At 42.6% G+C, this 15,216-nt stretch overlaps 1 protein-coding gene across 2 annotated transcripts in view; it reads right to left on the bottom strand.

The window, feature by feature from the left end:
• Window positions 1-9,765, bottom strand: part of LOC139390781 (BTB/POZ domain-containing protein KCTD8-like) — a 61,920-nt gene extending 52,155 nt beyond the window's left edge. For both annotated transcript variants that reach the window (XM_071138149.1, XM_071138150.1), the window contains exon 1: window positions 8,943-9,765. In XM_071138149.1, coding sequence (XP_070994250.1) covers window positions 8,943-9,765 — 823 coding nt within the window. The remainder of the gene's footprint in view (window positions 1-8,942) is intronic.
• Window positions 9,766-15,216: the final 5,451 nt, after the last annotated feature.

Genomic DNA, 15,216 nt, shown 5'->3' with positions numbered 1-15,216 from the left:
AATAAAAAATAATTTTAAAAGTCTACTCTCCACCACTACTTCATCTTCCTTAAGTTTGGAAAACCCTTTAGTTTATTGTAATGTCAAAATATATGATTACTGAAGGCAAATACTGATGTTCATTTCCATTTTTTTTTTTTTTTACATGTTAGCTAGCTAGCATGCCCAATGCAATATGGAACTTCCATTTGTTGGCCCACTCAAGATAGCATTGTACGGATCAATTAAATCAGATTGGTTTACACACAAAATTATTAGTTAGCTAGCTAGTAACGCAGTACTGTAAAGCTGTAATTTACAATCAGCGATGTAGTTATGAACACAAGTGGTCCAAAAAGTAATGGAGCTATGTTTTGTCCATTCATAACGAGGTTCACATTTTATTGCCTATGTCATTTGCGTGCCTTTATGGTGGTTAATAATTACTTTGCCAAAGTGTTTATATAAACACTATTTCAGAAATTTCAGCAGTTCAGATTTTTAGATTTTTGGTAGCAAGCAATCGATATCCTATGGTAAACTTGTTGAAAGCGAGTGGCAGTTTGGGTCATTTTTGGTCCTTTTTGAGCCCCATCCCATTTCTTGCTACGCCCTGCCACTCGCCTTCACTCCCCTCCAAAGATGTAAAAGGATTGTAAAGGTGTAGATTAAATGTCTACCAATCCACTGCTTGTACATCTTTGAGGGTTGTGTGAACGAGTGCACAGGCAAGAAAGGGTGCGAATTTAGCCTGAGGACTCAAACTAAATTCTTCCGTTACTCTGTCGTTCGCTGCATACTTTAGTCTGAGACTGCCAGCATTGAAGTCGTTTGTGGGGCAGTGTATAAAACAAAGTCATCGGCGATTGGATTGTCTCCAGCCAAGCAGAGTATCAAAGCCAATGACACATTTTCAAACTGCTGCTTTACCCGCATGTATTCTAGCTCAACCCATTGGTTTTTGGACCAATCAGACGCCCTGAATTTGTTAGCATCCGGTGAAGGGTCAGGAGGTACTCAGATCCAGACTCAGAGTATGGTTACATGTACACAATTATGTGATTATTGTGGATAGCCAGATTAATATAATAGTTCAATTAAAATGTTTACATGCTTTGCAAGAAGAAAGATTTCCCTGACAATCCTGTTTACATGGACACATCTGAAATCAGGCTACCTGATGGCACTCTGATAAATGCAGAAGATCGGCAGTCAAATAAACATTCTACCACAGCAACCATGTCATTTTGGGGAAGCATTTTTGATTCTGAATTCGGACATAGAACGTTTGTATGTGAAAACTACTTCTAAAAGGGATACATTCAGTTGTTCCGAACTCACTTCTCGTGCACAAAGGAGGGAGTAATGCTCAGCTGGTGCTAGCATACGTGTAGATCAACTACACAGCTGGAATATTGCTCAGAAAACACGTGTTTTAATCGGCGTATGCTTACTTCGATTGACCTTACATCGATTAATAGTAAGGGGTTTAAATTTGTATGTTTACATGCACAGTAATAATTTGATATTAAACTGATTACGGTCATGTAAACACCTTACTTTGCTTATCTTATATGCATGAGGTCATAATCGAAGTAAGCATATGCCGATTAAAGGTTAGGTTTTAAAATAACTATTATATTAACCTGACTAGCCACAATAATCGCATTATTGTGTGCATGTAACCGTGCTCAATGACTATTGCATTATCTGCCTACTGACATAATCAGTTTAATATCGAATTACTACTGTGCATTTAAACATACTTAAATGAGGGAGTTATTTTATGCTGGCCTGGGTTGAACCTGGCAAACGCCTGTCTTGTCATCACCGAAAGCGGAGAGGGAGGAGCGCCCTTCTCAAATCGAATCGTAATCTACGCCCGCTTGGTCATTTTGGCAACAAGGCAGCATAGTGCATCCTCCAGAAACACGCATCTCTTTTCCATAAAAATAAATGTTTGCATTTTCGTTTTCATTATATAATATATTATCAATGGTAGGCTATACCTTGGTTTTTGAGAACGTGCCTCACACATACAATTTACAGGAGCCTCGTATTTTTTGTTTGAGGAGAAGTGTGATGCGTAAAAGCCTATACTCGTAGAAGCCATAGACAATGTTGACTGTCAATGTTGACATATTGAACATACACTGGATGTTTTGTAATGTTTACAGATGCAAGGTTTACAGGCACAAACATAGCATTTTTCTTGTTCCATGTCCATTTGAGCAATGTGCGTCACATCCGGATAGGCTACGCTTTCATTGTCCAAATCCATCCCATAGCCAACAATTTTTTACATTTATTTTACACTTATTTAACTAGGCAAGTCAGTTAAGAACACATTCTTATTTTCAATGACGGCCTAGGAACAGTGGGTTAACTGCCTTGTTCGGGGGCAGAACGACAGATTTTGTACCTTGGGGATTCAATCTTGCAACGTTTTGGTTACATCATCCAATGCTCGAACCACTAGGCTACGCTGCCGCCCCAGCTAAGACCAGCTTTTGGTTGGTCTAAATATCTCCACCATCTCATATTGAAATTGACACATTGGTGCATGGTTTTAAGGACGCACCTCAAATATTGCCACCGCTCCCATCTCAGTGCAAGCGAGCTCATATAAGACAGGTAAATTACCAATCCTGGCGCTAGGGTTTCAAAATAGAAGAAGAGCACCGGCTTTAACAGGTCAAAATTGCAAATGAGCATGTGATTTACAATTGAGAAGGTGTAACACCAGCCAGAAATAGAGCCCTAGTACTGTATGTTGTGTGTGATTGTCTTGTATTGTTTTTACTATGCCTCTATGACAAACAAATATCATCTCATCTTTCAGCAGCTAACAATGTTCCAACTGGCCATGGAGATGTCAGTAACTCGTTCCATTACCTGTTCCTGAAGCTGAATTTAAATTATTATCATTATTTTGGGCCTCATTTGTCACATCGACATACATTTTAGAACCGTGAAATACTTACTTACAAGCACTTAATTAACCAACAACGCAGTTCAAGAAATAGAGTTTAGAAAAAAATGCCGAGCAGTTGCCATATCAAGCGGTGATGCAACCGGTCAGGATGCTCTCCATGGTGCAGCATTAAACTTTGAGGATCTGGGGACACATGCCAAATCTTTTCAGTCTCCTGAGGGGGGAAATGGGTTGTCGTGCCCTCTTCACAACTGCCTTGGTGTGTTTGGACCATGATAGTTTGTTGGTGATGTGGACACCAAGGATCTTGAAACTCTCGACCGCTCCACTTCAGCGCCGTCGATGTTAATGAAGGCCTGTTGGGCCCTCCTTTTCCTATAGTCCCCGATCAGCTCCGTTGTCTTGCTCACAATGAGGGAGAGGTTGTTGTCCTGGCACCACACTGCCAGGTCTTTGACCTCCTCCCTATAGGCTGTCTCATTGTTGTCGTTGTCACTTAATAATGGTGTTGGAGTCGTGCTTGGCCACGCATGGCTGAACAGCGAGTACAAGAGGGGACTACACACGCACCCCTGAGGGGCCCCAGTGTTGAGGCAGATGTGCTGTTGCTAACCCATACCACCTGGGGCGGCCCGTCAGGATTTACAGGACCCAGTTGCAGAGAGAGGTTTAGTACCAGGGTCCTGATGAGTGATGAGCCTTGTGGGCACTATGGTGTTGGATGCTGAGCTGTAGTCAATAAACAGCATTCTCACATAGGTGTTCCTTTCATCCAGGTGGGAAAGGGCAGTGTGGAGTGCGATTGCGTTATCTGTGGATCTGTTGGGGCAGTATACAAATTGGAGTGGGTCTAGGGCTTCTCAAATGATAGTGTTGATGTGAGCCATGACCATCCTTTCAAAGCACTTCATGGCTACCGACGTGAGATAATCATTTAGGCAGGTTACCTTCGCTTTCTTGGCACAGGGATTATGGTGGTCTGTTTGAAACATGTACAGTAGGTATTACAGACTCGGTCAGGGAGAGGTTGAAAATGTCAGTGTACAGTAGACAAGCTTTGCATACACGTCCTGTTTAAAGGTCTTGCTCACATCTGCTACGGAGAGCGAAATCACAAATTAGTCTGGAACAGCTGGTGCTCTCATGCATGCCTGAGTGTTGCTTGCCTCGAAGCGAGCATAAAAGGCATTTATCTTGTCTAGTAGGCTCGCATCACTGGGCAGCCCGCGGCTGGGTCTCCCTTTGTAGTCTGCAATATTTTTCAAGCCCTGCCACATCCAACGAGCATCAGAGCAGAGGATTCCATCTTAGTCCTGTATTGATGCTTTACTTGTTTGATGGTTCGTCTGAGGGCATAACAGGATTTCCTACAAGCGTCCAGATTAGTGTCCCGCTCCTTGAAATTGGCAGCTTTAGCCTTTAGCTCAATGCGGATGTTCCCTGTAATCCATTGCTTCTCGTTAGGAAATGTGCGTATGGTCACTGCGGGGACGACGTCGCCGATGAAGCCGGTGACTGAGGTGGTATACTCCTCAATGCCATTGGATGAATCCCAGAACATTTTCCAGTCTGTGCTAGCAAAACAGTCCTGTAGCGTAGCATCCGCATCATCTGACCACTTCCGTATTGAGTGAGTCACTGGTACTTCCTGCTTTAGTTTTTGCTTGTAAGCAGGAATCAGGAGGATATAATTATGGACAGATTTGCCAAATGGAGGTTCAGGGAGAGTTTTGTGTGCATCCCTGGGTGTGGAGTAAAGGTGGTCTAGATTTTTTCCCTCCGGTTGCACATGTGACATGCTGGTAGAAATTTGGTATAATGGATTTAGTTTGCCTGCATTAAAGTCGCCGGCCACTAGGAGCGTCTCTTCTGGATGAGCATTTTCTTGTTTACTTATGGCCTTATACAGCTCGTTGAGTGCAGTCTTAGTGCCAGCATCGGATTGTGGTGGTAAATAGACGGCTACGAATAATATAAATGAGAACTCTCTTGGTAGATGGTGTGGTCTACAGCTTATTATGATGTATTCTCAGGTGAGCAATACCTCAAGTCTTCTTTAATATTAGATATTCGGCGCCAGCAGTATTTTACAAATAGACACACACACCCGTCCCTCGTCTTACCAGACGTGGCTGCTCTGTCCTGCCGATGCACGAAGAAGCCACCCAGCTCTATATCCGTGTCGTCGTTCAGCCACGTCTCGGTGAAACATAAGATAATACAGTCTTTAATGCCCCGTTGGTAGGATAGTCTTAATCATCCAGTTTGTTTTCCAATGATTGCACGTTGGCCAATAATATGGAGGGTAGTGATGGTTTTCCTCCTCATTGGCAGATTCTTACAAGGCACTCTTTTCTCTGTCTTTTCTTCACGTTGATGACAGGGATTTGGGCCTTGTCTTGACAAAGCAGTATGTCCTTTGCATCAAATTCATTAAAGGAAAAATCTTTGTCCAGTTCGAGGTGAGTAATCGCTGTTCTGATGTCCAGAAGCTCTTTTGGTCATAAGAGACAGTAGCAGCAACATTATGTACAACATGAGTTACAAACAATGTGAAAAAACAAAAAACAAAATACCACAGTTGGTTAGGAGCCCGTCATCAAGTTATTACAATAGACTTCTTATTGCTTTTCCTTTTTTATTTGGTAAACAAAATTGCAGCTTCCACTAGCCTATTAGACCTGTCAAAAAATGGGATGGCAGGCTAATGGAAGGCTAATCTTCTTATAACATTTGGGCAATGTCCAATTGTCCATGGCTTGAACACGCAGTACACTTTTGAAATACGAATGCAACATGTGTAGACGAATATTTCCATGTTGAAGCCAATACAAAAAACTAGATGGGCTACAAGTTTGTTATGACTAGGCCTATTCTATGGTTACTGTATACTATTTAATACACTTTGATCGTCAATGTATAGGTTAAACATTCATGCCTCCTGCCAATGAGCCCTTAGGCCTATGTGTGCATACACTGCCTTATGCTCATGCGATTTATGATATCATGCTTCTGACCTGATATTGTTTAAAAAAATGTTTTTCATTTAATTTGACTTAACTTATTAGAACGATTCACCAGTGGGTTTATGTTGAGAACATACATGGCTTGAATGCAATGCAATTTCATCCGCTATTTCTGGAGAAGTTCAAATATGACCTATAGGATGGCTCCATGATGTTTATAAAACATTACATTTGTGAGCAGTGTAACAGTGAGTGGACATTCCCCCTTTCTCTTTATATTGCATCTTTGTCCAGCTCCTGTTAAATGTTTGGATGTGCGTAAAACCCTCCATAGTCTAAGTTTCCTTGTCTGTATTATGTGCGGGGGAGCACGGGGAGCAATTAAGATATCTGTAACAGTATTCAAACAACCTATTTAAAACAAGTTTTCTGAATTTGATTATAAACATACACTGTCTTTTTAGGCCTTGATATTCAAAATCAAATCAAATTTTATTTGTCACATACACAGCAGATGTTATAGATATCCCTCTAGTGGTGTGGGGGCTGTGCTTTGGCAAAGTGGGTGGGGTTATATCCTTCCTGTTTGGCCCTGTCCGGGGGTATCATCAGATGGGGCCACAGTGTCTCCTGACCCCTCCTGTCTCAGCCTCCAGTATTTATGCTGCAGTAGTTTGTGTCGGGGGGCTAGGGTCAGTTTGTTATATCTGGAGTACTTCTCCTGTCTTATCCGGTGTCCTGTGTGAATTTAAGTATGCTCTCTCTAATTCCCTCTTTCTATCTTCCTTTCTCTCACTCGGAGGACCTGAGCCCTAGGACCATGCCTCAGGACTACCTGGCATGATGACTCCTTGCTGTCCCTAGTCCATCTGGCCGTGCTGCTGCTCCAGTTTCAGCTGTTCTGCCTGCGGCTATGGAATCCTGACCTGTTCACCGGACTTGCTACCTGTCCCAGACCTGCTGTTTTCAACTCTCTAGAGACAGCAGGAGTGGTAGAGATACTCTTAATGATCGGCTATGAAAAGCCAACTGACATTTACTCCTGAGGTGCTGACTTGCTGCACCCTCGACAACTACTGTGATTATTATTATTTGACCATGCTGGTCATTTATGACCCTTTGAACATCTTGGCCATGTTCTGTTATAATCTCCACCCGGCACAGCCAGAAGAGGACTGGCCACCCCTCATAGCCTGGTTCCTCTCTAGGTTTCTTCCTAGGTTTTGGCCTTTTTAGGGAGTTTTTCCTAGCCACCGTGCTTCTACACCTGCATTGCTTGCTGTTTGGGGTTTTAGGCTGGGTTTCTGTACAGCAATTTGAGATATCAGCTGATGTACGAAGGGCTGTATGAATACATTTGATTTGATATTGTGCGGGTGTAGCAAAATGCATGTGTAATACCTAACAATACACACAATCTAAAGTAAGGGAATGGAATTAAGAATAAAACATATTTGGATGAGCAATGTCAGAGTGACAGACTAAGATACAGTAGAATAGGATATAATACAGTATATACATATGAGAATAGTAATGCAAAATAAGTAAACATTATTAAAGTAACTAGTGTTTCATTATTAAAGTTGCCAGTGATTTCAAGTGTATGTATATAGGCAGTAGCCTCTAATGTGCTAGTGATTGCTGTTTTTCAGTCTCTCTGTCCCAGCTTTGATGCACCTGTACTGACCTCGCCTTCTGGATGATAGCGGGGTGAACAGGCAGTGGTGGTTGTTGTCCTTGATGATCTATGTGATGGTTTTAGGTGCCAAACCAAATTTCTTCAGCCTCCTGAGTTTGAAGAGGCACTGTTGCGCCTTCTTCACCACACTGTCTGTGTGGGTTGACCATTTCAGTTTGTCAGTGATGTGTACGCCAAGGAGCTCGAAGCTTTCCACCTTCTCCACTGCTGTCCCGTTGATGTGGATAGTGGGGTGCTCCCTCTGCTGTTTCCTTAAGTCCACGATCAGCTCCCTAGTTTTGTTGACGTTGGGTGAGAGGTTATTTTCCTGGCACCACACTCCCAGGGACACTCCATTCACCTCCTCCCTAGTGAATTTAATATTGCTTATTGATTATGTTAGGCATGTCCAAACTGCAATTTACAGTGGACCTAGCCCAGATGAGGCTGGTGGAAGGAGCAATAGGAGGACAGGCTGATTGTAATGGCTGGAATGGAATTAATGTTTAATGTAAACATGGCTTACATATGTTTGATTTGTTTCATACCGTTTCATTTATTCCATTCCAGCCTTTACATTGAGCCTGTCCTCCTATAGCTCCTCCCACCAGCCTCCTCTGGCCTAGCCTCTATATCAGTGTGAATGCTATTGCCTATGTTTATTAATGTATTTCCATATTGAGCAATGCAATTACAATAATGTGTCTGCAAATATGCTCAACATATTTAGCAAATATGGGGCAGGCAATTCAACGAACTAGGCTTCAACATATTGGAGTTGATGACAATGCAATACATAAAAGACCGTAAATACACAACTTGAAGCAACCACATTTTTAGCCATGATGCATGTTCTGATTGGCCAGTGAGGTATCAAGGCTTGAAACACCCACAACCTGTTTATTAATCAAAATCCAGGCCTCTCACGCCACCCTCAGCTATTGCACCCATAATTCTGGTTGTGAAAATAGCAAAAATATTTCTGACACTTGCCCGAACGTATAGCCTACCGCCAGCGCTAAGACTTTGTTAAAATAGAGCCCTATATGTAACTGTCATACACACCTTTCTCTCTAATCTATTCTCATATTTACTAGATCTATTGTGATTTTGGAAAACATGTCAAAAACAGATTAGAGGAACAGGGAGGATGTTCTAAAGGAAAGTGAAGAAGCTGGTAATGATTACTTTGAACCACGTAGAGGAAAATGTATTCTTTACCTTTAAAAGCCTGTACCATCCAAGTTCAAATAGATAGGCAAATAATCCATTCAATCATTTTACTCGTGAAGCGAAAAACAATACCAAAACCTGACAAAACATGTTGGACCCACTTTTCCAAAATGTATGCTAGTGAATGCGTGAGAAGTCATTTTGCACTTACTGAAGAAGATGTACTCTGTGTAGCTGCTCCAGAGTTTGTCATCCCTATACTGGTTGACAAAAGCGGCTGTTCCCGTGGAATTACAAGCCACCATTGTAAAGCCCGCCTCAGAAAGCCGGTCAAATGCCTGCTCCAAGTAGGTGAACTTGAGGTAAAACCTTGACGTGTACTTCTCCGGCGGTCGATCTGGGTCCCGGCTCTCGTTCAGTGTTTCCCCAAACACCTCTTTGGCCAGGGCGATGCGTCCACACACCATGATCCTGGCCACGCGTCGAAACTTGGCGTCGGCTTGATTGTCCCGCACCGTGGTGTAGGATCCCCTGTAGCCGATGGTGATGAACCCTGACCTCTTGTCCGAGGAAGTCAAGGTACGACCTGTGGGGTACTCACTGCTTTGTGAGCTCTCCTCAATATCGCTGTGGCAGCCTTCATCATTCATGGAGCCCTGCTTGGAACCCACCCGGGGCCCCAGGAGGCGCAGCAGTTCGCCCAGCTGGAAGTGCTCGGCTTCCCTCTGCAGGCGCTCACGCTCAGGGAAGTGGTCGGGCAGCACCAGCTGGCGGTCTCGCAGGAAGTCCAGCACGTAGCGGAACAGGAAGCCATCGCGGTCGATAAAGAAGCGCCCGCGGCTGTCCCTTGGCAGCTCCCGTGGCGGGCACCGGGTGAACATGGCGTGCAGGGTGGTGTCGGGCACGCTGACCAGGGTAGAGCGCTTCGTGACATACACCTGGCCACCCACGTTGAGCTCCACTACCTCCGGGTAGGGCAACGGGGCCGGGCCAGACACCTCGCTGATGGGCAGAATGGTCTCCTTCATGGCCATGGTCCTGTAGTTCTACCAGGGTATAGAGAGAAATCAAACAACTTCCAAACCCAATAAGGTCCTCTTAGATCCTCTCAAACAAGTGGAGCAAAATATCTCAGTAAGGAGCGGTCTCAATAGAATCAATAGAGGTCACCAAGGAGTTCACAGCATAGCAGGTGCTGAAGTTTGAAAGAGGCAGAGGACTACATCCCTGCTGTTAAAGGAAGGAGGAAGAGAGCGAGGGAGAGCGAGAAAGAGAGAAAATATGGAGACAGAGAAGTGTCCTGTCACCTCACTAATGGAGAGTGCAAATGCGAAGAGAGAGCGATAGAGCAGGAGAAGAAAAAAAACACTGAGTGACTCCCGGATGACATCATCCTCTGAATAAAAGGGGAGGTGCTGCATTTACAGCCTTTTAAAGAGGAAGTACTGCTACAATATTACCCAACTTCATCTCCTTTTAAAGTCTGAAGATGACCTGGTAATGAAAATGACATAAACAACATAAACAGACACATATTTTCAGACGTTAACCAATCCCAGCATTTTTTAATGTTGCTTCCGTAATGTCGACAGTAAAAATGTGACATATGTCACAGTCTGTTTATATGCTTCACATGTCTTTTTAACAAATGCTATAATATATTACACAACCATATTTCCTACACAATATGTATTTTTGGTTGATTGGAAATGCAACAATACTGTAGCAGTGGCAAATATCCAACACATTTCTATGGTTCAACATATGGGTTCAAATCAGAAGCCCACAGTGCCATCTGTTGGAATGCTGCAAAACATTTAAACATGATCTTAACATGTTCTATGTCCAATAAACTCAAACATCGTTGAGGTCTTGTTTTTTGCCTAACAAATAACACGTTGAAATGTTGAACAAAATGGGTCAATTATCATTTATATTGATGAGGAGACGATCTCAATGTGAACTATTAGACAACAGCGACGCCCAAAATAAATGATGAGATGTAGAACTATGTAAAACACCTAAATCACTAGGAAATGTTTCTGCCTCTCTGTAAAGATATTCTGTAGTTATGTACATGTCTGTTCAAAGATGATCCAATTATTCCCCAAGCATATACTGATTCAATTCATTAGCACAACCGAAAATTCTACAATACCTTTTCTATATGATTATATCTGACACCAATGTAACAAAACGATACCACAGTTCAGCATAGAGGCTCACAGGTCATTGAACACAATGAAACGTTACAAGGCCATTAATCAAAGTCAGACTTTCCTCCATCTAATTGAACAGAGAGCGTCATATTCGAATATGCTTACTGCTTGAAAATGTCTTAATTAATCTCCTCTTATGACCCACGATGCTTTGCACCCACAGCTCTGGGTCACAGCCAACATGCTGACTCAGCAGAAACTATGGTTGCTTTCCAATGCTCAGACGTTGCATGCATCAAACAATGATTGCGTGCCACGTCATGGACTGTGTCATTGACTGATCGATTGCAATAACACATGATGTGGTTAGCTGATACTTAAAATACCTTTCCAGGCGTTGAAAGATCTGGCATGAGTTAGCAACGCCTGGGCAAAGGAACGTTCCCTATGACAAGTTCTGTGAACTTTAACCTCTCACTACTAGCCATTTGTTTTTATAAGAAACTCTACATATATTTCAAATATGTGGACAAAAATCATATTTAAGTGTTTCTCTAAACCATACACAAAGGCAAGAATATCAGAGAGCTGATATTATATAGAGAAACATGAGATCTCACCACATTCCAAAAATGATGAGTTTAAACGGTTTGTTTTAAAGGGGGCACAGGGACTTGAACATGAGCTCTCAAGATCCAGAGCCAAATGCTCTACCACTGAGCGATTCCCCCTCTTAGTAACATATTGAAAGGAGAGACATATGGTCTAATAAAGAACATTTTAGTTTGAGAAAAAAAACACCCATTAAGGACACTCCCTATCTCAAACTATAGTTAAGAACTATTGATTTAAAGGGGGCACCAGGATTCAAACTTCAGACCTCTTGAGCTACAGTCAAATGCTCTACCACTGAGATATATCCCCTCTCTTTGGTTGTTTAACATGGGGTCAACATAGGTCTCCAAATGCAGTTATGAAAGACAATGAGCTAAGTAGACCAGACCCAGCTGCTATTGCATTGGTGTCTATGGGAGACACCACATGCTACATACAGTATTTATGTCTCTTAAAGCTGCAATATGTAAATTTTTGGGCGACCCAACCCAAAAACTGTGTGTTATAGATCTGTCATTCTCATTGAAAGCAAGTCTAAGAAGCGGTAGATATGTTCTATGTGAGCTATTTCTATGCTTCCAGTTCATACGTTTGGTTTTTGCATATTTTACTTTCAGTTTTGTACACCATCTTTAAACACCTTAAAATACAATATATTAGAATTTTAGCAACCAGAAAATGGCAGAGCGATTTCTACGTGTTGTGTCTTTAATTTGTTGTGGTTTTAAAAGGTTTGTATTAGGGATGTTAATGCTAACGGTTAATTGGTTAGCAGCCGAAAATACATTGGATCAGTCATGCTTACTGGTCTACAAGTTCTTTTTTTTTTTTTTTACAAGTTCATTTTTTGCATAGTTTTGTCTAATTAAATTGATGCATGTGTATTTTTATTAGTTTATCACATGTGCTACAGGGCCTAGTAGGCAATGTGTGGAATAATATCACCTGTCGGACAGCGAGAGCTGCAGCTACAGGAATACAAAAAATGACCCGCGCTACAGAAGGCTATATCGGTCCACTAATACAGAACTAGTAAAGGCCCAGTGCTCTACTTTTGTGAATTTTTGCATTTTCTATTATTATTAGTGTTTTTATAAATCACAACATTTTTTACTCTAATTTTTCAGGTGGTGTTTCAGCAACCTACTTCCCACGGCTATGGTCAGTAGCTATCATTCTAAATGCTGTGGTCATTGAATAAACTAGCTATGGGTTGAACATATCTTGTTATTGTTGCCCATGGTGGAATCATATCTAACCAGCTGGCACCTGAAGCCTATGTGACATGTTTATGGGCCCGTGAGCTGCCGAGTCTAGTCGCAGTCTAGCTAACATTAGCTAGCTATCGTTGTTAGCTGAGCTTTTTTGAGATTGAGATCATACATCTGTAGCTACCCATATCTTCTGGTACGTATCTTTCATATCAACGAAAAAAACAAATCTAAAGGTTAAATTACTATACACCTTGATAGGGTTAGGGTTAGTGTTCCCACACGGCCATATCTCCATTTTACAGAGCTTGTTTACGGAAGTCATAGGTGGCCACCTGTGTTAATTATATATCTGGCGTGCACCGAACACCTGTGTGTAAGCGTAACTGGGGAGGAGGTGTAGTTCATCAACTGGAGGCACACACAGCTATTGATCTGTGCAAAACTGCTATAGTTGTCACACCCTGAACTGTTTCACCTGTCCCTGTGATTGTCTCCACCCCCTCTAGATGTCACTTATTTTCCCAAGTGTATTTATCCTTGTGTTTCCTGTCTCTCTGTGCCAGTTCGTCTTGTATATTTTTCCAAGTCACCCAGTGGTTTTCCGGTTCTCCTGCTTTTCTCCTTTTTCTCATCCTCCTGGTTTTGACCCTGGTCTGTTTCTGGACTCTGTACCCGCCTGCCTGACCTTTCTGCCTGCCTTGACCACGAGCCTGTCTGCCACCCTGTACCTCCTGGACTCTGATCTAGTTTTGACCTTTTGCTTGTCCACGACCATTCTCTTGCCTACTCCTTTTGGATTAATAAGCATTGTCAGACTCCAACCATCTGCCTTCTGTGTCTGCATCTGGGTCTCGTCTTGTGTCATGATAATAGTAAGTGTCAGTGAAGACACTTGTTATCCTGGCACCACACTGCCAGGTCTCTGACCTCCTCCCTATAGGCTGTCTCGTTGTTGGTGATCAGGCCTACCACTGTTGTGACGTTGGCAAACTTCATGATGGTGTTGGAAAACTTCATGATGGTGTTAGAATCGTGCTTGGCCTGCAGTCATGGGTGAACAGGGAGTACAGGAGGGAACTAAGCACGCACCCATGAGGGGCCCCCGTGTTGAGGATCAGCATAGCAGATGTGTCATTACCTACCCTTACCACCTGTGGGTGGCCCGTCAGGAAGTCCAGGATCCAGTTGCAGAGGGAGGTGTTTAGTCCCAGGGTCCTTAGCTTAGTGATGAGCTTTAAGGGCACTATGGTGTTGAATGCGGAGCTGTTGTCAATGAATAACATTCTCACGTAGGTGTTCCTTTTGTCCAAGTGGGAAAGGGCAATGTGGAGTGCAATAGAGATTGCATGATCTGTTGGGGCGGAATGCAAATTGGAGTTGGTCTAGAGTTTCTGGGATAATGGTGTTGTGAGCCATGATCAGCCTTTCAAAGCACTTCATGGCTACAGACGTAAGTGCTACGGGTCGGTAGTCAAGGTAGGCAGGTTACCTTGGTGTTCTTGGGCACAGGGACTATGGTGGTCTGCTTGAAATGTTGGTATTACAGATTCGGTCAGGCACAGGTTGAAAATGTCGGTGAAGACACTTACTTGCCAGTTAGTCAGTGCATGCTGAGAGTACACTTCCTGGTAATCCGTCTGTCCCTGCTGCCTTGTGAATGTTGACCTGCGGAGAGTGTGATCACACAATCATTCAGAACAGCTGATGCTCTAATGCATGCTTCAGTGTTGCTTGCCTCAACGCGAGCATACAAAATAAATTACAAATAATGCAAAAAATAACACACAATAGCAAAATTGGTTAGGAGCCCTAAAAATGGCAGCCATCTCCTCCGGCACCATTAACATTATTCACCTAACCTTTGTTGTTTTACTTCTAACCTTTGTCATTAGTTCCTCTATCCGCCAACATAAATTCTTCCCTTGATTCTAATTGTTGCTATGGTGCAATAAGCAACCTGGTCTCACATAAAATCATGAAATACTATACGTCCTCCGAGATGTTTGATAAATTAGTTCATCCAATTCGTGTACTATTGTACGACCGGGTAAGACGTTTCTATACGTCCTCCCATTCGTATGATATTGTTCGACTGCTATTCCATTCATAATGTAACATATCATACACTCTGTAACATATCATATACTCTGTCACATATAATCTGTCACAGAATAATGTGAATTGCACTAACACCACGTTGAATGGACACCACATTAAAAAAGTGAGACGTGAGAAAGCACACCAACAGCTAAGGTAGACATATATGATCTAATCAAGCGTTGAATTTTTTTTTTATATAGTGCACCCGATAACGCTTCATTGGGTGCACATCCAAGAAATGGAGACAAATTACAGTACATCTAGCTGTGCGCTAAGGATGAAAGGTGCAACTATGTTGAAAAGACACGGTGAATCTTTACACAAAGGTTTGAAAGCTCAGCTGAATATGTACTGTACAACAGATTTTTGATGTGTCAAGCAAATAGTACACTCAAAA

This window comes from Oncorhynchus clarkii, chromosome 31 (genome assembly GCF_045791955.1).
Source record: "Oncorhynchus clarkii lewisi isolate Uvic-CL-2024 chromosome 31, UVic_Ocla_1.0, whole genome shotgun sequence".
NCBI lineage: Eukaryota > Metazoa > Chordata > Actinopteri > Salmoniformes > Salmonidae > Oncorhynchus > Oncorhynchus clarkii.
The sequence above is the reverse complement of the archived record's forward strand: the minus strand, read 5'-3'. Positions and strand labels throughout refer to the sequence as shown.